The sequence below is a fragment of the Puccinia triticina genome, chromosome 5A (genome assembly GCF_026914185.1).
Source record: "Puccinia triticina chromosome 5A, complete sequence".
Taxonomy (NCBI): domain Eukaryota; kingdom Fungi; phylum Basidiomycota; class Pucciniomycetes; order Pucciniales; family Pucciniaceae; genus Puccinia; species Puccinia triticina.
In genome coordinates, this window is record NC_070562.1 from 6713508 (window position 1) to 6735337 (window position 21830).

Here is a 21830-nt window from a genome sequence, read left to right on the forward strand (position 1 = left end):
GCATTTCTTTATGGCGACATTGATGCTTCAATCTATGTATCTCAAGTTCTCGGGTTTGAAGATCCGGATCCATCGAAGAAGGGTTGGGTATGGAAACTCAACAAATCTCTGTACGGAACGAAGCAAGCTCCACGAATGTGGAAAGCTCATCTTGTGGCAACCCTCAAGTCAATTAATTTTGAGGCTTCCATTTTGGATGACGCCCTTTTTCACAACGCCGAAAAATCAATTTTTCTGCATATGCACGTGGACAACGGTTTGGTGGTTGGACGATCTCGAAAGGCGGTTCTGGCTTTTTTGGACGACTTGAAGAATTCATATGTGTTGAAGATTAAAGAAAAACCTCGGCAGCACCTCGGATATACTCTGGATTGGCATGATGACGGCTCATTAGTGATTCATCAATCTGACTTTGCGCGCAAGATAATCGAAGAGTTCGGCATGGCTAGCGCGACGACGGTAAAAGCTCCATCTCCGATGAATTTTCATCGAATTGTTGCTTCCGATTCCCCTTCTTTCGATGTTAAAACTATGCAAAAGGCGATTGGCATGTTAAATTATCTTGCTCTTCACACTCGCCCGGACATTGCCTTTACAGTCAATGTATTGGCACAGTTTGCATCTTCCCCTTCCTTTTCACACTGGTCTCTCATCAAGCATCTCCTTTGGTATCTTCAAGGCACGGCCGATGTTGGCATTCATTTCAAAAAGGGTCAACAAACCGATGTTTTGTGCGGCTGGGCGGACGCTGATTATGGTACATTGTTGGTATCTAAAAAGTCTATGTCTGGCTATGTCATTACTTTTTTTGGCAACCCGATTTCGTGGACAACAAAGAAGCAATCCGTGGTTGCGCAGTCAACGACTGAAGCCGAATTTATCGCTATCAACAAGTGCGCGAAGCAACTCCGTTGGATGTCTAATCTGATCACTTCTCTGAACATTGTCATCGATCCTCCCCTCATCTTCAACGACAACTCTGGCGCTGTTACAATCAGTAAAGAGGCTCAGCTCAACCCCAACACGAAACATATTGAAATTCGCTTTCAATATGTCCGACAACTTATGCTAATGAAGGTTCTCCGCGTGGGACAAGTGTCGACAAACGACATGATTGCAGACGTTTTGACGAAGCCATTTGGAAAAATTAAACTCCAGCTAGCGTATAAACAATTACATTTGATCAATGTGCGTGTTTAGGAGGAGTGTCGAATTTAAACTCGCACATTGGGTGTATGCATCCGTCTATGCATGTCGATCTGCATGCGTCATCAATCTACATAGTCATGACGATCGATCTGGACCCCGCTTGTGAACTCTGGTCATCCACACATTATTCGCCGATAACTCAATTCCCCCTTTCCGTTCCGTTCTCTCTTCCTCTTATCAAATCATCATCGCTTTCATTGTCAACCCTTCGACCCTCATCGATTCTATCTTATTCGAAGACATTCTCCTTTGCATCGAATCAATCATAAAAATCCGATAACTCAATCTTAACCCTCGTCGACTTCAATCTCTCAGGAGGAGCTAGGATCAGTCTCTGGGCAGGTATACAGTCTTATTTCTTACTGTCGACCAACATCATTCAACTTGTTATTGACATCGTTTTATACTCAATCACTTTAGGCTTTTCCGTTGTGATAATCCTGGTGTTTGCGTGTCGTCATTGTTATCATTATGTCGAGATTTCTTTGGTTTAATTCATTTTTCTTTAAGGTATTTATCAGCATTTTATTGTTACGATTGTTCTATAACTATTGTTCTATAACTAATCTGTTTTCATTTCATTCCTTTAAGTATTATTTACTTTTATTGAGTTTTATTATATAACTGTTTCAATAAAGTAATTCGTCTACCATTTTTACACAAATCAACGGTGCAATTCCCACTTTCATCAAAAGACATCCAACGACACCTGACATTTGGTGTCAAGCTGCTTCAAAACAGCCAAGTCAGAAAGGGGTCCAGTGAGTTGTCTAGTTGATTGCCATTCAGATGTTTTCCAATGAGCAAGTACATTAGAGCATCCTTGTGCCATGAAATCAAGCGTACCGGTGGCTAGCGAAGCGTCGAGTTCAGTTTTGTGCGCAGGTTGATGGCCGTTAGCTCGCCAGCTAACCGTCGCTAAATGTAGTGACGGTCAAACTTCCAGGGAAAGTCTCTTTGCTTCAGCCTGCCTCAGCGGCATGTGGAAGACATGGCTGCCCTTCCTTGGCTCACTGCCCGCGCACGAGTCACGCTCGGACGGGACTGGTAAGGGCTGAAGTTGCGAGGTACCGCTGAGTGCCTTGCTGCGTGCCGAATGCCGAACCGGAGCGAACCGGGCACTCACCCGTGGCCGAACCTGGCCGAACCGGAACTGACAGATCATGAATCGAGTTGGAACACCTGCAGACGGCAGTCGTAGGATGATTGATTCTGGATGGCATGGTACCTGTCCCATACGGGGTTTGTCTTCTAGTCTCAAGTTGCCTGGTTTGTGTAGTGAACAGTGGAAACATGTCGCCTCATCGTCCGTGTTCATCACCTGAAGCATCTGATTGGATTACAGCCACATCCCATGGTCCCGCGAAACGGGTCTTCCTCCGCCTGATCCCGGCTCATGGCCAAGCCGGTGGCTGCCGACCCAGGCATAAAAAGCCGAGCTACCTCTCTCCCCTCCAACCGCATCGACCTCCGGACACCACACCGCACTCGCTTGTTTCGCCGCCTTGTGCCTTCAATAAACCACTCGCAGTCATACTCCAACACTCACGAAGTCAAAAGTGAGCAGTCTTACGTATCCATTTACTTTCACATTCAGGTTTACCTGACCAGGTCTGCTTCCACACCAGATGAAAGCCTGCGACTTGTTCATACGACTCCTCTCACTTTTGGCGCTGGTCATCGGCGTCTGCTCAATGGTCGACTATGATCGACAAGTCTTCACGCACGTCTGGACGAGCCAGTCACCTGGATCAAGGAGACAGACATTCGGAGGCGCCCAGGTCGATACTGCAGTTTCCGTGCGCCACAACCCTAGTCGACAAGAGCCCCTCGCCATTTTCGTCAACAATCCTTTAGAAGTACCTGTGATGGTCCGGGTCAAAGTCATTGGCATAGACGGCAACCCTTTCCCGAACTCCATCACCGACCACTTCATTCGGCCCAACCCGCGACCCTGGCGAGAAACACGAGTGCGCGCATTGGACGAGCTTCCACTATCAGTAGAGGTTCAATATTTAATTACCGGGGCGGAATACGAGAGGCTCCTAGGAGCAGGACCCTCGATCCAAAGACAAGAGTCTATCGCGCTCCCCTCTGACGAAGTCCCCCACTCTGAACCAGGGTCCCCCTCTCATGAATAGATCACACTGTAGAGCAACTTTCATTGATCTTTTTTTCTGGGGCGTCGGTTACACATCAACACAATCAGTGTCTATCTCTACATTCCATCTAGAATCCCACCACATTTTCTGCCTCCCCGCATACATAGAAAATTAGTCTTTTACTCAACCAACACATCAAGTCTCACTTGTTGACTTCTTGCCGTAGAAGCAAAACACAAATGATCTTAGCTCAATATTGAGACATAGCCTGAGCAGAGCTCTTGTGCCATCATTGCCAAGGAGAGATAGATACACGAACGGCTGACATGTGGCCCGAGGAGGGGCGCAAGACGCTCCAGCAATCCAGGCCCTTGGCGAGCTCGGGCTGGACCTTCTCAGAGAAGTGGGAGGCCATGTTTTGCTGAGTGAGGAGTGTGCGGTGGCGGGTGCTGTTTTGTTCAGATATGTACCGTTCGAGCCGGCTTGGCCCGGCCCAGCTGTGTCCGGAGCACCTCGCCGGTCACTAGTGCTCATGCAGATCCGGCCGCCGTCTCCGATTGGTGGACTAAAGCCAACGGTAATGATCCCCTTCTTTATTTACATAAACATGTTTTCTCCGAGTAACTTTGGCGGCGTGTGGAAGCATCTGGCGTCAAACCTTGCCACATGTCTGCCCTTCCTTGCCTGACTGGCCGGCCCACGAGTCCCGCCGAGCCATGTCCAATCAGGAACTGATTAGGGAAATTACAAGAGGATGGTATCGGGCGTCAAGATAGCAAGCTTTCGAATAGAGGAAGAGGAAACTCGAGAGGTCGAGGATCTGGGGATAGGTTCGGGCAAGAAAGAAGAAATTCGGACTACTCGGTCCATCCGGATTATCATCAAGACGATGGCTATAACAAAAGATATCGTGACTACTCGGAACAAGACTATAATCGACAAGACGATTTTACTGGAGGCTACAATCAAGGTGCTCGAGGCGGCTATGGCCGCAATCAAGGCTCCAGATACGGATCTAAGAAGGATAATGACAAATCAGTCACGAAAGAAAAAGACCCGCAGTAGGCTCTCCCATTTCTTCATTGATGAATTGCTCAAAGCGCTCAGTGTACGCGGATACACGAGATGAAATTTGAATTGTTTTTCCTTTTTCAAATTCTTCTTTTCCTCTACCAAATTTCCATTGGTCATCATATAACGAGTTGCCGTAATCTGACCGGACAAGTTACTCATTTGTTTCTCGTGTCTATTGTATTCTCTTTTTCCCTTCGTTTTTGTTCATCATAGCAACAGAAATGAAAACCGTTCTACACGTGTCGTTGTGGTTTCCAATGTAGAGGAGGAGAAACGTTGGCCGTCAAAGCTGTGTTGTGAGATGAATTTGACGGCCTGGCGCACAGCCTTATTGGAGAACGGTGGGCGAAACTGGCAGCAATAAGTCCCGGCAAATGCATAATGAAGATGCTGATCCTTATGTATCAAGATTCAGCGACCAATGGGGACAATATTTGACAAATAATGAAATGCACATTAATCTGCCACGTTGCCGTACCCTTTGGCCGGAACGGCGAGAATTTAGGGAGGTTCTATGGTCTCAACAAAAAAGACATCGATCACTGGAAAGCACGAACTTTACACAAGCCGTGCTCGAGGGGTGCGAGAACCCTTCCTGGCGGGAGGGGATTCCTCCTCCTTGTTGCTGCCTGCTGGCCAAGAAAGGATCCCGTAAACCGCTGCAGCACCTGCTTGGTGGGAAGGTTCAGGATGGTTCCTCTGTGGCAAGCACCGAGTAGCCACTCATTGGGTAAGATCTCTTCCCAGCGAGCAGGTACAAGTATGCTCGCTTCCAAGGTGAGTTTATTATGTTACTTGAGAATACCTCAGTCCTAAGTACTCTAGTATGTTCACCGGGGACGTGCTCGGCCGGCGAGAGGGTTCATTCCTGAAGTGAAGCTCGGCATGCGTTGCTAGTGAGCCTCCGATTTTTTTTTCTTCCACATTGGGAATCAAAGATTTACCCTGTGATTATGTATTTGCCCAGACTTATTGATGCTAGTTTCGCCAACGCATTGGAGAATGATCTCTTGCCGCAGTATGAGGACGTATTGATCGGTTTCAAAGAAGGTTTTGATCAAGGTATCCCTGATCATAGGATAGGGAGTCTGGATTGTTTCACACCGGACAATCACAAATCTTCCGAAACCGCGCGACAAAAAATCGAGGACTCCATCCAGAAAGAACTGGAGGTAAAGCGGATGTTCGGCCCTTTCTCTCGGGAAGAAGTTGCAGCTAGGTTCAAATTTTTTAGATCAAATCCTTTAGGTGCAGTGGTCAACAATGATGGCGCGGTTCGGCCAATCAATGATCTTTCATTCCCGAGGGGAGATGCAGAGATTAGGTCGGTAAACTCTTTTGTCGATAAAGACCTTTTTAACACGACATGGGACGATTTCAACATCGTGTCAAAATTCTTCGCCGGCGATGAGCGGCAACTGGAGCTGGCGTTGTTCGACTGGGAAAAAGCCTACCGGCAAATCCCTACAAAGATGGAACAATGGAAGTTTTTGCTCATGAAAAACTTCGAAGGTCAATTTCTGTTGGATACGCGCATCACGTTCGGAGGCGTAGCTGGGTGCGGCTCTTTTGGACGACCAGCTGACGCGTGGAAATTGATAATGAAGGGGCATTTTGATTTGGTTACTGTTTTCAGATGGGTCGACAACAATCTTTTTGTACGGGTAAAAGGAGCGCCCGTGGACATGCGCGACATTGTGAAGAAGTCCTTGGAGCTGGGGGTCTTGACGAATGTGAAGAAATTCACGAACTTCTCCGATGAGCAAAAATTCATTGGTTTTGTGTGGAACGGCATCCATGGAGGACGCGCCGTAGCTGTACATTGTTCAGAGGCTGAGTTCTGTGAGGGTTTTAGCCCTTACTCAGCTTCCTAGGGGAGCCCGACCTTGTCGCTAATGCCACCAGCTCCAGGCTCCCCGATGTGTGGGTTGGCTGCGTGAGGAGCCCACTCATCCTTGATTTAGAAAGGCGCGCCGCAGCCGCTCTTTCGTCCAGGGCGTCCGCGTATTCTTATCGCGGTGGGCCTTGAGTGGCAACTCCTCCGCGAGACAGCTTTTAGCGCCTAGCAGGAGGCTTCTTGAGGAGGGCCTAATGTGAGCCCCATAAACTCAGCTTCTAAGAGCCTGAGACATTAGGTGAGCTCAAACCTCTGAGAAGCAGGAACCTGACACGCAACTTGATTACAACTAAACCACACACATCAATCCTACATCGACAAGATAGCCAAGGCGGACTCTTTCTCGGAGGGGGAGTACGGTCTCAGATAGAGCTTATAGCAGTCTGAGGTCCAACGACCCAGATAGCACAGTTGGTCTACCGGGACTCCCAAGGCATGCCGCAGCGAGGCTCCTCCGACTCGGAAGGAGTGCCCCGAGATGCCACGGAAGCCACCAGATTCTAAAGTTGTCTTTAGGAGAGAGACTACCGCTGGCCGCGTGAGGTGGCCACGTCCTGTCGGCGTGGGGTATCCAAAAAGACCGTCCTCTGGATGCCTAGAGTCCGCCAACCTCCTGAGAACCGCCGCGACGGGGCACAGCGGGCCTCCTACTGGTTTTAGGTGCACCAATTGAGGGGCACCGGGTCTTGCCGTCTTTGCGCCTCTCAAGGCCAAGGAGATGACCGGCGAATTGGAGTCGCCTTCGGGGTAGGACAATCGTACGTCTCCTACGAGGAGGGAGGAGGCCGCGTCCGGGGGTGTCGACTCGTGCCAGTACGTTAGTTCCGCCAAGCGGGTCATCCCCCAGAAGGCGACTAAGGCTAAGTCGAGCGCCGCGCGTTTGAAGGGATCCCCACCTCGCCAGGTGGCGTAGAGGTGGACCAGATGGTGCAGATGGATAGCCGATTTGGGGGGGCGGGCGGGAGATTCGGCGTCCAGCCATGCCGAAGAGCGTAGAAGCACGATAACCTTCGAGGCGGACCCGGAGGGGTATGTGTGGTCGTGGTAAAGATGCCACGCCTTCAAGCCGAATAAGTATCGAGCCACGGTTTTAGCCGTCACCTCTCGTGAGGTCTGCTTGCCAACCGCTCTTCCTGCCCACCAGCAGAAATGGTGGATGTCTTTTTCCGTTGCCGGTAGGAGGACGCGGACGTTAGGGGTGATGCGTTTGAAGCGAATATACTTCTTCACTCCTGCGTTGTATGTGAGTAGGGTATTCCATTTCCAACCATACTGCATGTGTATTTACTCTCCCTGTTTCTCCAGGATCCTGGGACCCTGAGACCGCAAGTTGGGTCGCGGCGAAGCCGCGTTTGGCGGCGGAGCCGCCCACAAACCCGGAGCAGCAATTTTGCGGCGAAGCCGCTGGCGGCCCCGGAGTCCCGCAGCGGGTGATTGGCGCGGAGCTGATGCTCTAGCAAAGGAACTGTGCTGATGCAACAGTAAAAAAAAGGACCGTTGGGCTGATGCCCCAATGCCCTAATGCGGGTAATTTTTTGGTTTTTTTTTTTTGGAATTTACTCTTGCTGTTTCTTCAAGAACCTGGCCCCTTGGGGCCGCAAGTTGGGTCGCGGCGGAGCCGCCCACTCAGTTGGAGCAGGAATTTTGCGGCGAAGCCGCCCACTCCGTTGGAGCAGCAATTTTGCGGCGAAACCGCGGGGCGGGGTAGAGCTGATGCTCGGCCCCTCGAGGGCTGGTGCTCGAAGAAGTTTGGGGCTGAGCTGATGCTCTGGGTTCAGACGCCAATGCGCACAAACAAATTTTGATGGCTAGGAAGGCTTACGCTGATGCGCTGCAGCCTTAGCAGACCAGGGGCATTTTGTGGTGAAAAGAAGAGCCCTATTTAAGCTAATCAGAAAGTCCTCGCAGCTACTGTATCCCGGTCCTCCCACAGAATTGTAACATGGGGTCATCTCCGATGAAGTCATGCCACGATCAGCCCCAAGACTTCCAATCTGGGTAGTGACCGCGAGTCCGCTCATTTGCTCGCACTTAGTCACGGGCTGCCAATCCCAGCCCGGCGCTTTTCCCCAAAGGAAACACATGCACCACCTTATGCGGAATATCATTCACGAAGCGTCTGACACCACGTAGTTTCAACTGTCCCTAGCCAGAGAGCCAGGATGAGCCCATACATTAAAGACACCATTCTTCACTGGCGTGCTGGTGCATACAACAGCTTAGCAAATAAAATCCTGCTTGGCAAGCAGGTGCTGGGTAGCTGCTCTGTGGAAAGGTGTCCTCAACGGCGAGAACATCGCCGAGGAGGAGGCTGCTCCGGCGAGCGGGTCTTTTCACTGCTTGCTGGGGAGGAATCTCTGTTGGAATCATCCCCGGCAAGCGGATCCCCACTCGCCCGGGAGGATTCCTCATGTCCGAGGACCTTGCACCTGCTTGCTGAGAAATCTTCCTCAACAAGCAGGTACAAGTCATGGGGGGAATGGAACAAAATCCATCCCGCCAAGTACAAAGGTGTACCCGTTTGGAAAGCCCCCCCAGAAAGCAGTTACCATTTTTAACTGCTTGGAGCAATCTTCCTTGGAATCATGCGCCAGCGGAACAATCCCCAAGTAATATGTACATGTACCCGCTTGCCCAAGATGATTCCCAGACCTTGGCAAGCAGGTGTAATTTTTATGACCAAGAGGAAGCCTTCCGGGCAAGCAGGGGAATCCATCACAAGGTCCTGCAACATTTCACGTCAAAGGTATCAACAGGTTTGAAGCAAGGAAAAGACACACAAAAATGATGAGCCCGGTATATTTTCCCACTGTCAATAAAGGCCAGAAATATTACCTTTGTCTGCTACTGTTACACTGACAAGGTATCACTAGCTTCACAGACATGAAAACAATCAACAGAGCGACCTATGACACTTACTGGAAAACAGCAGAGGTCCTCAGACTTGCATTGCTGCCAATGCTGGCACAAAACCGCAGGCTGGCAGATGGGCAAAGCCCTACATCATTTTTTCTGCATCCTACTTATCCACAGCCCACTCTCAAACCCTCAAGAATTGTTCAACCACATTGCTGTTGTGCTCTTGGATGACCTGCTGCACCAACTCCAAACGGTCTACCAGGTCAAAAACCCCTCAGATCAACTTCACATCTTGCTCTGCTACTACCTACTGGCAAGGAAGCCTCAGAAGAGTGGAAAAACTCTTGCCGGTTGGACTCCATACCCCCGCTTCTGGGGAGGGGCAATTATTGAAAACACTATGCATGAAGAAGATCTCCAGTAAGGGGAGTGTGCAGACCTATTCCAAAAAATGTGACAAACCCTGAACCATAAAAAATGGATCATTGTTGACTTAGCTGTGCATTTGGCGGAAGCAAATGCTGCCAGCATGCTATATGTGGATGAGCCCGGTGGGTGTGGCAAAACCTACACAATGAATACTGTTATCCATTCCCTGAAAGCCATGCACATCCCCGCAGTAGTGGTTTCATCCTCAGATGCTGCTTCCCTAATGTCAGTCAATGGTGCCACTGCCCACTCCCGGCTCAAATTTCCAATAGAAATCCACTCAACCAGCACCTTCATGTTTGCCCTTTGGTCTCAATGCGCTGAGGTATTGAAAGAGGCAGGTGTGATCATATGAGACAAGGTTTCAATGCAACATGACATGCTGTTGAGGTGGTTGCAGACCGCTTTCTTCAAGATCTTATGCAAGACGGCCAACCTTTTGGTGGCAAGTTAGTCATATTTGGGAGGGGGGGATTTCCAACAGACACTCTTGGTTGTGCGCAACGGGACTATCTTTGACCTGGAGGCAGCCTTCATGATCACCTCATCTCTATGGGCCCATGTTATCAAGTTCTCCTTGACCAAGAACTTGAGGCTGAGTGGTGGTTCAGACTCTGCACTGACAGAGCTGAATGCTTCATTCTACCGCTGGCTACTGACAATTGGAAACAGTACTGGGCAGCACAAATATCATACCCCCCAGACACTTGACTTTGGAGACGTATATGCAAGCCTGACTGAGACAGCTGTTCCCAATCATTTTATAACCACCGTGTACCCAAGTTCACCTCTGCACTCCTGAGATTGAGCCACCAACATCAAATACTATGGCTCACGTGTGATTTTGGTGTTGCTCAACCATCAATGATGTTTGTTCCCGGTGCCTGCCCGGGAGATTTGTTGAATTCCTCACAATTGACGCCATGGCCACCAATATGAATGGGATCAATGAAGAGGAAGCAGTGACAGAAGAAGTCCCCCACATCACCAGGAAAAAACAATGATCACTTGCCTACAAGTGACATGAAATAGTAAAAAGGCCCCTTTGCACTTTGCTGTGTCACCTGCAGACAAGTGATCATTAATTTTTCCTGGTGTATGTTCTTGATCCGCGGCCTGCCAGAATCAACCCTCCAAATCAAGTTTGCCATACTCATAATCCTGCTCCACAACCTTGACCTGGGAGCGGGACCAGACTATTGATAGATGAGATTGCCCCCGGTGGGTTCAAGTGCAGCATACTTACCAGATTGCATGTCAGCTCTATGTGCACCATCCCCAAGATCAAACTTATCCACAAAGCTAATGCCTCTAATGGTGTATTGTTCAGTTGGTTCCAATTCCTGGTTGCAATAGCATTTGCGCTCACAATCAACAAGTCCCAGGGCCAATCACTTGCGCAAAGGTCATGGTGTACCTCCCATACTCTGTTTTCAGCCATGGCCAACTGTACGTTGCCCTCTCCCAGGTAACATCCATCATGGCTCTCTCAATAGGGATTGTCACACAGCCAACACAGCCCAATTCCAAAATCAATGTTTTCAACCTTGATGTGATCAGGAGGCGCACAACTCACGTAGCACAAGCTTGAGTGAACCAGAGATCAGGATTCTTTGCACATGCATATACAATATGGGCCTTCAATGCTATGTTATATGATTTATTTCTTTGGGGGCCCAAGACCTGGAGCCAAATTGACCCCAGTTGCTCTCATCCATACCCTCACCCCTTTTCCTATCACTGATCGCGCGGCGTTTGCGCCGCGTTTTCCCCTAGTTTGTTTTCATTTCAAGTCAGCCTCCGCGCCGATGCGCTTAGCTAGATATCTGAGGGCCATGGCTTACGCTGATGTGCTCCAGCCATGGAACCCTGGGGAGCAATCAACAGCGGGAACACGGGACCATTTATGAAAATCCTTGGACCCAGGCAGCGGCAAGAAAATTAACACAAGGGAAGTCGGCTACGCGGCCCAAACCTGCGATCAATTTCATTTTTGAGATTAGCCTCGGAGATGCAAATCATGATCATTGAGATGAGCCCATAGATGCAAACATGACCTGGGTCCGCAAACCAAACAAATCAACCCAGATATTGACTGCCGGCGCATGACTTAGGCTAGCAACACGCTATTCCTCACCAGAGCCGCTACGCCCTCGCACAATCGTCGCAGTTCCTCCCGCGGACTTCCCACCCCGCAACCAGAGATCAGCGGTAATGTCAGTAGGTGAAATCTCTGCATCAGATCATTTACTCAACCAACTTCATCTCACCCCCGAAACAACCAAGCTGCGGATGAAATATCAATGCAGCACCGGCACACAGTCGAAGCGGTTGACCGCTCACTTCGAGACCTTATGCAAGACCTGACAACCGACCATTCGGGGGCAAGTTGATACTGTTTGGTGGAGATTTCAGGCAGACACTTCCGGTCGTCCGGAACAGCACCATATTTGACCAGGAAGGCGCCTGTATTATCAGCTCCTCTCTCTGGGCCGTTGTCTCCAAATTCTCTTTGATGGACAACCTGAGGTTGAGAAATGGTCCGGAGCCTGGGTCAACAGAACTGAATCTGGCCTTTTTCCGGTGGCTGCTAACCGTTGGCAATGGGAGCGCTCAGACCAAATACTCTGCTCCTGTGACCATCGACTTTGGCAGTGTATTTGCGAACCCCTGAGAAGCAGTTGTCTCAAATCACAGCATAACAACTGTCTACCCTGGGCTTCATGTTCCACACTCCCGGGATCACGACACAAACATTGAGTATTACGGCTTCCGCCTGATCTTGACGCCTCTTAACCGGGACATTCAAGAGATTAATGACGTTTGTGCCTGACGTCTGCCTGGGACCTTTGTACATTTCCAGTCGATTGACACTATGGCTACAGAACTGGACGGGGTTGGGGAAGAGGATGCGGTTCCAGAAGAAGTTCTGCACATGTTCTCAATTAAACTCATCCACCAGGCAAACACTGCACATGGGGTCTCCTTCAGTAGGTATCAGTTCCCGGTGGCAATGGTGTTTGCACTGACAATCAACAATTTGCAGGTCCAATCACTTGCGCAGGTTGTGGTCTACCTTCCAAGGCCCGTATTCAGCCACGGCCGACTCTACGTGGCATTATTGCGGGTCTATCTGTGGGGATTGTAACTGACCCATTGGCCACAACCACTACCAACATTGTTCATTTGGACGTACTCAGAAAGTGCTCCAAATACATAGATGACTAGGTCTACTCCCACAGACACTGATTAATTTGTATGTAGAGTTTTTATGTATGCGCGCATTCTGTTCCTGTAATTAATCCCAGATGTCTGAATACACAATGCATTCACAAGCCGGATACCAGCAAAAGCTTATCCAATTCCGGGCATGGTTGCTCGGGCGGACACACAAGAGATTGGGTTGCAGAGGAAGCAAACAAACCACAAAATCATGAAAGAGGAGTTAGGAGTTAGGGTTTGGCTTAGGGTTTTTTTTAAAAAAAAAAAACAGGCAAGGTGTTAAATGTTGGAAGGAAACATCAGCTACGCCCACCCCAAATTGCGGGCAAAATCTGGCCCCTCACAGCTCATTCCTTTAGCATGGAACGCCGGCGCGCCGCTCTGTACTCCTTTGCAAATCATATTTCAATTTCCCAATTGCGCGGCGTAACACGCCGCGTTTTTTCTAGTGTCTACCATTGTGGGCACCAAGATGGTGTGTCCATCTGAGAGAAACGCTGCAATGCTCGGTAGGTGGTATTGGACTGGCATTTCAGATGATCTTGGAAGAGGGCAAGGAGCGGGCTAGTATCTGACAAGAAAAATTGGAACGGAGGGGATTCAATGGGGGTTTCAGAGCCAGTAATCCCACAACCGACAACCACTATTTAAAGAAAAACGTGGATATCAGGGCTACACGATGTGTCAGGCGACGGGAGAGAGCAAGCTACACAGGTCCAACGGCAAATCTAAACGAATCCTGCTACTCTCTTGGAGTCTGGAGCAGTCTCCCCGGGAGAGTGCGTCAGCCCGGTTGCTAGCGGAAGTGATCCATCGTGCCTTGATGTCCACTTTAGGAGGTCTTGGATGACTTTCCATTCCTTGTTAACCGCTACTTTGCCAGACCTTTGTCTCCCAATTACTGATTCCGTAGACGTATTGTCCGTTCCCACCCAAAAAACCTTACCTTGATGTCCTCCCAGTGACAGCAGGATCAGCAAGCCTAGTCGAACCGCGACAGTCTCAAGCCAAGAGATGTCGCGAGGGTGGTCGGGGTCAGAGTTCCAGCCTGATCTGACGCGAAATTGGGCCCAGCGTCCGCAAACTATCACGCCAATGCCGAAAGAGGTGGAGGCGTCACCGACCCATCCTATATCGACTGGGTGCGGACAAGCCACTAGTCGAGTAAGCTTCTGGGTCGTCAACGTATGGATCCATCGCTCAACGTCGTCCAACACGTAAATCGGGGGTTGACGCGGGTGGTGGCGGAAAATCCAACTATTCATCCAGCGGTAGAACCCATTGATGTAACATTGGAGCTGGGGGAACAGGCAAGCCACGTGACCCAACCTGCCTGCCATTACTTCTACTTCATCGAAGGTGAAAACCTTCCCTGGGATCAGGAGGGAGCCTAGTTGATCGAGGCGCCGTTCAACCTTCTCCTGCAATAGTCGGACGGTCATTTCACAACCGTTCCAGATAAAGCCCAAGAACTTCTGTTCGTCTCCGAAGGGGGAGTACTTAGTTTTGTTTGTCAGTACCCCCAGAACTGCGGACCTGTCTGCCACTTCGTCCATATCTACCTGTGAGTCAATTTCCTTCACAAACAGGTTGTCGTCCACCCAACGGAAGATGGTGGTTAAGTTAAATTCATGTAGCATAATTAATTTCCAGGCGTCTGCTGGCCGGCCGGAGGAACCGCAACCGGCTACACTGCCAAAGGCTATCCAAGTATCTAGCAGCAGTTTGTTGTCAAAGGTGAGCGTAAACAGATATGGCCATTGTTCCGGGGCCGTGGGAATCTGGCGATACGCTTTCTCCCAGTCAAACAAGGCAAGCTGGCAGGGTTTGTCGCGCGTTCTGAAGAATGCGGCAACGACTTTGAAGTCGTCCCAAGTTGTCGTGAAGTCGAGCTTGTCGACAAAGGAGTTAACGGAAGGGATGTCGGGGTCTGACCTTGGTTCACGGGGTGGGTGAAAATTACAAAGTGTGTTTTGCACCGACACCTTGGTGTAAAACCCACCCAATGCAAAAATACTCAAACCCCCCTATTGGAGTAAATTTGCATTGACCATTGGCAAAACCAGTCGATGCAAACCTTGGAGTGCAAATATTTGCGTGCAAAAGACAATCTGAGGGGGTGTGCATTGGTAATTTTACACTCACACCCATTACACACCCTGCTGCACCGGGTGCAAAAATACCGACCAGGCCCCAAACATCTAAGTTTGCACCTTAAGAGCATCCGCATTGGTGCGGGTGTAACTCAAGGAGTAACAGATCTGCTTACTCCCGGATTAGCGCTAATCCCGGCCGGCAGCCGCATCGGTGCGGGATAAAAAGCTGTGTAAGTATGTGGTATGCACCTACAGCTTATGTAAGCTGTGTTTGGTGCATACTTTTGGGTGGGGAGGAGTGTCTGCATGCAGCGCTTACTCCCAGGATTAGCGAGGAGTAACTTTACTCCCGCTTACTCCAAATTGTACTCCCGGGAGGAGTTTAGTCCGATTAAATCGGACCCGATGCGGTTGCCGAGGAGGATTAGTTACGCTAATCCTCCCTTAATCCGCAACCGATGCGGATGCTCTAATGAGCACTCAGATGAGATCATCACCGTGTATCCTTGGTGAGTCAAGGTTAACCGTGGTCATCAACATTACCAATATGGATATCCCGCCCCCCGCAGGCTGTTTCGGAGTATCAAGACTTCCCTTCAAAGGTAATGTCACTGCCCCCTTCTGATCAACTGTTCCACCCTTTCGCCGTTTCAACCAATTTTCCCTTCTTCCTAATAGCAATCATTTCAACTGACTCTCTAACTCAAATCCAATCCCTACTTCCAGTTCCCAAATGGCGCGAACCAAGTCCACTCCATCCGTTAAACCTTTGAAGCGCACTGCATCCATACCCGGAATCCCAAACGTCTCAATACCCAGGAATAAGCAAGCTGAACAGCCAGCCGTGCCGGGCTCCCAACCGCCGTCCACCAATGGCGCTTCCCCCAAATTGAGAAAACCCCCAGACAAACCCAACTCGCCACCGGGATCGCCAGCATCAAACTGGCAGCTGCCTTGGGGAATGAGCAACGACCACAAGACTTTCATCAATCACGGCTGCATTCTGGACAGCCAGGGGTACCCCATCTACCCAAACCGAAATACAACTTTTGTACTCAAGCCCGGGGCGGAGATTTGTAATTTTGGATCGGTCGGTTTTACCCAGCGGATCAATTCCAGCAAGAACACAAACAATCAATGGCGTCTTGTCCGGGTCACCTGCCTTGGAGTCATACTCTGCGATCAGGAGAATTGTGACTACACGGGGTCACCTCCCACCGGCGCCGGAAAGATCGAAGAGCTGATTGAGAAGTGAGTTTCTCCAACCAACCAATCATCCACCCAAGAACTTACCTGGTTGCCTTTATGTGTTTACGCAGGAATCCTCCTTGCCCAGGGAAGGCCGGCAAGTGCAAAGGAAAGCTTTACTGGCAGGCCTGTGAAGACACCTCCATCCGGTTTGATTTACACACTAGCGGCTGGGCTCTCCTCCGACACCATGGTTTACACAACCATCCATGGCCCACAGCAAAGAAACCACCCCCGTTAGCAATGGAAGAGCTGGCCGCGCGAGTCAAGAAGAACCCAACAGCAGGGGCCTTAAAGCTAAAGGTAATTCCATTTCTTTTCCTTCTTCCCGTCTCCGTCTGCTTTACTCACTCTGACGAACTCACTCCCACACTAGGTTGGCAACACAGGCAATCCACAAGAGCCGATTGATAGTGTTTTAGACATTCATGAGTCTTTCGGGAATTCGGATCGACTGCGCCATCTCCGACGGACGATCCTCCGAGAACTGAACCTTGCACCAGACAAGAATGGCGGTGGCGTGGGTGACAGGTTCATCCACGAAATGCTCGAATGGAACAAGTTGAGTATTTTGATTATATGTAGTTACAACGACTGACTCACCTGTTCATTTTGAATTAACGTTGTTATTCATTCCGAAACCAATTCAGGAGGGGGATGGAAATGATTTCATGTGGGTTTCGGAAGGGGCAAGAACACTTCACGTTCCAAACCCAATGGATGTCAGAGCGGCTTCTCAATCGATCGGAGGCCGGAAACAAGCTTTATTCTGGCGGCCTAATTTCCGATGTTACGTACAAGTTTTTCGAATTTGGATACTTGCTCACAACATCGATGTATTGCGAAGCCATTCAATGATGGATACCAGTTCAGCTGAGTTGGATCCTAGGCCTAGCTGAAAGCTACTACACTATCCACTTCTCAGTCCTATTCCAACAATTCTTCGTACCCGGCATCCTCCCGCACGAACGCGAAAATCTTGAAATAAGTATTGTGGACTTCTCACTAGCTCAAAAGAAGGGATTTGCGGCCGCATACACAAGCAATTTTGGAGGTACAGAAGACAAGGCAATTGGGAAGCTCAAGGGTTGCAAGGAGCACTTCTGACAATCTATCACCCGGGTCGCTCGCAATCGTGCAGTCATAATGGCTGAAGAGGAAGTAAGTAGGATTCCACCAATCTTTCACACTTCCAATTGAATTTCCCCTAAAAAACCCTTGTGCAGTCTTTATTCAAGTCCATGTCTATGGGCTTGTTGCTTCCAATTAAAGATGGGGGCACGTCTCATCTCGAAAAGGTTGACGAACTACGACGTCGTTTTCCTAAAATCAGGAGGTGGCTCGACTGGTGGACCGTGGCAGACATTGAGGCCATCTTATTCCCTAGCGAAAGGAAAATGCTCAAGGACAACCCGGCCGCCGACGCTTCTCTTCCTTCCTCAACCAATGCTCAAGAAAGTATGCATAGGGTTTACTATATGTTCAGGTAAGCAACATTCCCTTTTTCAGAACAATTCTATTCTACATAAATGAATAATTTTGTAATGCTACTTTTGATAGCGCTGGCAAGAAGCCTGTCATGCTTGGGATGGGAGAGCTGTATGCGTTCGTCAAAGCTTTGGAGCGAGACTACCAACACGTCATGCGGGGCAATCCGATTGAGTATGGAACCCAGTTGAAAAAACAGATCGAAGTTTCTCAATCTCTCGGGTGGTCCAAACCAACAAAGCGTAGGAAGAATGACATCAATGACGGTCGGCCTCCTGATACAACCGCCGAACTCTTGGATGAAAAGAACCGAGATCACAAGCGGGTCAAGCTGGGTCGTCCTCCAAACTCACGAAACGTTGATCGGCACCCGTTGCACACATTTGTATCATATGGTGACTCAGCTGACCTCCGGAAGAAGAATCGATGCTGGCTTGTTGCAGCTTTGGAATCTCTATATGCCGTCTTCAGCCCGGTTTGGACGATGGAACCGACCGGAAGGAAGAACGACTTATTCTTCTTGCTCTTAAATCATTTCAACTCTCGGGCAACTTGGGAGCTTACACAGAGCTCCGCAATTCGCTCGATACTCACTCGGGGGTCCAACACTATCTTTGATGCTGCACAGGCACTCCACCCCCAGTCCTTTGTTTGCGGCGCGTTTGCATCACTCGATTTTTTTATCGAAATACTTTTAGACCCCAAGACAAACTCTTTGAAAGTGTTACCAAAGCTTTTCTCAACCGTGGTACATCGCGAATTGACCTGCGCCATCCATACTGATGGGACACCAATTGCTCATCCTCGATCAATCCTTGAGTCATTTGTTGTGAAGATTAGGAGGTCAATGTTTGTATCAAATGAAATCAGTTGCAAGAACTTGGCCGAGCTTCTACAGAAGTGGACAGCTGATGGCCTCATTGGAGTTTCGGGTCTGCAGTGTCAACATAACAACAACAATAACACCACTACTGCTCCTCGCAAGAAATCCAGCAAACGAGCCCCTCCAAAAGAGCCCTGCCCACCTTTATCCGAAAAGTCAAGACTTGCATTTGTGCAGGGGAATGCGCCTGTACATCTTTACTTTCACGTTGGCTTGGCAGAAATCGAGAGGTCGGAGCAACAGGATTTTCTAGCCAAAATTGACTGGCCTTTCAAGATAACCATGCTTGGCGTAGATTACACCCTTATCTCTCGGGGATTTTGGGATGGAGCTCACTACTCGGGGAAAGTCTTGCGAAATGTCAACGGTATCACAGCGGTATGGAAGCACGACAACCTCCGGAACAAAGGAATCGCTACTATGGTTGATGGAGTCCCAGGTAGTATTGGTGGGGCTCAGCCGCACACCAGTTGGCTCATCTATTCTTGCAAATGGAACACCGAAGAAACCAATTTTGTGAATCTTGGTATCCATAACTTGAAACGCGATAACCCTCGAGTCCAATCGGAATCACGTATCCCTTTCATTGGGATGGGTGCCATCATTGAATCATCCTATCACTCGCCAATGCCGATTCCTCAGAATGACGGGAGAAAAACCGCCCACGATGTCACTCCAACGGTAACATTTACTGAAGTCGATGGCCGAGATGCTCTAGCTGGTAAGGAAATCATCCATCCAGCGCCCTCATGTTTAATCTATCTCTGATTTGCTTTGAAATTTAGAAACTGAGGACATTTCACAGGTTCCAGAGACCGATTGGCCCGGCTTGAAGATCAAGATTCGCGTTGGCAAGAACGGTCGACGTAGTAGCCTTCAAGAAGAGGCCAACCCAGCGATCAATGACTCCGCCACCGCCCCTGCTGCGACATTTCCTGCAGTCAAGCCACCCCGAGAGCTCAACCGGGCCGCTGCAGCCAAGCCACAAAGTAAACGAATCAAGCGCCCCAAGCAGCCAATGTCGCAGGACAATCAGCCACGCTCGCAGGACGATGCTGACGATGCTATCTTGAAATTACCGGCTACATTCCCCGCAGTCAAGTCTCGCATAAAACCTGTGCGTGTCTCAGCGGAGCAAATAACGCGAGCTGCTTCAAATCTTGCCCAGGCCGCAAAAAGCGAAGCTTCAAGGCCAGCCCCAGGAACAAACTGGACTCAGGTTTCGGAAACTGCGTCTTCAAGGCCAGCCTCGGAGAAGAAACCTCCTGGAAAGCGTGGTAGGCCGAGGAAGAATTCCGCGCGTTACACGTCCAAGACGTTTCAGCCTGCTCCCTTGAATGACAACGATTGGAATCGTATTGCGGCAAATTATTGGCGCTCAGTCCGGGAGAAAGATGAAGGAAGTGAAGAGGCGGAAGTATTGGCCGCCTCCCCCGAACCAGCATCCAAGGTGGTTGATTTGGCTGTTCAAGAGCGCAAAAGTAAGGCAAATCCAAATCGTAAATCCGCCCGCGCCAAGGGCGTTCGGCCCGCTTGCTAGGTGTTCTTTTTTTTACAGTTTTTGTGCTGTTTGGTTGTTTCGGCAGCAATGGTCTGCCTCAACGTTTCTTTCTGTTTATGTTTATTTGTCCTACAGACGTTTTGCTTTGGCAGCAATGGTCTCCCTCTGAATGGCACCGTTTCTTTCTGATTATTTGTCCTACAACCTTTTTTCTTTCCTTTTGCGGCGCATTTTACGTTGCAAAATTGCTCTGTGCGCTTCGGCATATCTACTTCTACATTGTTATTTTTGCATTGCCTGGATGTTGTGTGCTTTTTTCTTTGTAAATTAGTTTTTTAGCTATAATGTATGTAATTTTACATTGTACATATTTTGCATTGAGGTGACCATGCGCGTGGTAATGTGCAAAACTCAGGTTTCCATGACTCAATGGGAGTTTTACCCTGATTTTTTGGCACCGCATGATTTTGCAGAGTGGTGATTATAATGTGGTGGGTGCAAAATTATATATTTGAGGCTGAGTGTATAATTTTGCATTGTTCCACTTTTGCATTGAGTAAGCAATGTAAAAAACAATTTGCAAAATTCAACATCCCCTTGGTTCACCACCGCTCCTAGAGGGCTGGAACGAAAGAATGGAAAAACTCTAGACACCTGCTTGTGAGTGTAGGGCCCGTACATCCTTCCTGCAGCTAGCTCGGCGGTGAAGGATTTCTCTATTTTCTCTCTTGCGAGCAATGCGGAAGAATGATTGGGAGGGGTCCACCACCTCACCTGTGGTGATAACGTGTGAGGAGGGATGCCTTGGTCGAATCCATTCTTGAACCCTTCAAGAACGTCATCATATTCTGGGAGTAGATTTGCTAGTGATAAGGCACTCTCCCACTCAACAATATTCATTTCACAGACGGAAGCAGTAGGCCAAGGGGTGTCTGTTTCAGAGACCCAGTCAGTGCGGTCTGCGGCACTGGTCAAGGCAAAAATTGAGATAACTTACCTATCTGTAGTTTATCGTACACTGGGGAAACTCTAACCCTTTTTGAGTCAGAGCAATATGGCACGCAAGTCAATTCAGGTAAAATAAAACCAGGAAATTGCATTATTTGAATTTAAAGAGGAACAACAATAAGTAAGTTGTGTCACAACAACGTATCATCCAATGAGGACAGGAAGGAATTGGATAGAAGAGTCAAAAAGTGAAGGGACCACATGTAGGACACTAGATCACAAAACAAGAAGATACAAAGAGGGGGGATGTGTAGTGGGTCTCACATCGGTGCTTGTTGATTGCCGGCACCTCTTTCTCTTTGACCTCTGCTATTGCCCAAGGCTCCTGGAGTCCTGCCGCCCGCCGGGTTGTAGAAAGCCCTGTCGCCGCCAAAATAGCCTCTGGACCTGCCGCCTCGGCCCCGAGGAAAGTTGTTTCGAGATGATCCTTCGGCTACGTGGGAGGGAGCTGATGTGAATGTGTTGGCAGCACGACCCTTTGGAGCTCCTGTTGACGGGTCCCAGCCGTTGCGGAGGCCCCCGACTACATAGGGATTGTCATCGAAGTCAATCTCATTCTTCTTCCTTACATCCGCATACACCTGATCCGCTATATCTTGACAAAAAACTGAGATATTGGGGATGAAGGTTTCGTCCCCAATGCTGATGTGGTGTGCAAAGGTATTGGCATGCATCTGAATGTCATATCTGAACACGGCCATGAAGCAGAAATTCGAGTGGATCCGGTCACAGTGAGCTTTGTGGATCAAGAGCCAGTCGGCGAAGATCTTGAAACCGTAGACGTCTCTGATGCAAACATGAAACTCCCTATGCG

At 49.2% G+C, this 21830-nt stretch overlaps 3 protein-coding genes across 3 annotated transcripts; all 3 read left to right on the forward strand.

Moving 5' to 3' along the window:
* Positions 1-2837: 2837 nt before the first annotated feature.
* On the forward strand, positions 2838-3350 carry PtA15_5A771 (uncharacterized protein; the record flags this gene model as incomplete). The annotated part of the gene is made up of 1 exon (XM_053169568.1): positions 2838-3350. The coding sequence occupies one exon, from the start codon at positions 2838-2840 to the stop codon at positions 3348-3350; it is 513 nt and encodes a 170-aa protein (XP_053020752.1).
* A 715-nt stretch (positions 3351-4065) lies between these two features.
* PtA15_5A772 (uncharacterized protein) lies at positions 4066-4440 on the forward strand (the record flags this gene model as incomplete). The annotated part of the gene is made up of 1 exon (XM_053169569.1): positions 4066-4440. The coding sequence occupies one exon, from the start codon at positions 4066-4068 to the stop codon at positions 4438-4440; it is 375 nt and encodes a 124-aa protein (XP_053020753.1).
* A 14694-nt stretch (positions 4441-19134) lies between these two features.
* On the forward strand, positions 19135-20047 carry PtA15_5A773 (uncharacterized protein; the record flags this gene model as incomplete). Its single annotated transcript, XM_053169570.1, has 2 exons — positions 19135-19228; positions 19293-20047. The coding sequence occupies 2 exons, from the start codon at positions 19135-19137 to the stop codon at positions 20045-20047; spliced, it is 849 nt and encodes a 282-aa protein (XP_053020754.1).
* Between the last annotated feature and the right edge of the window lie 1783 nt (positions 20048-21830).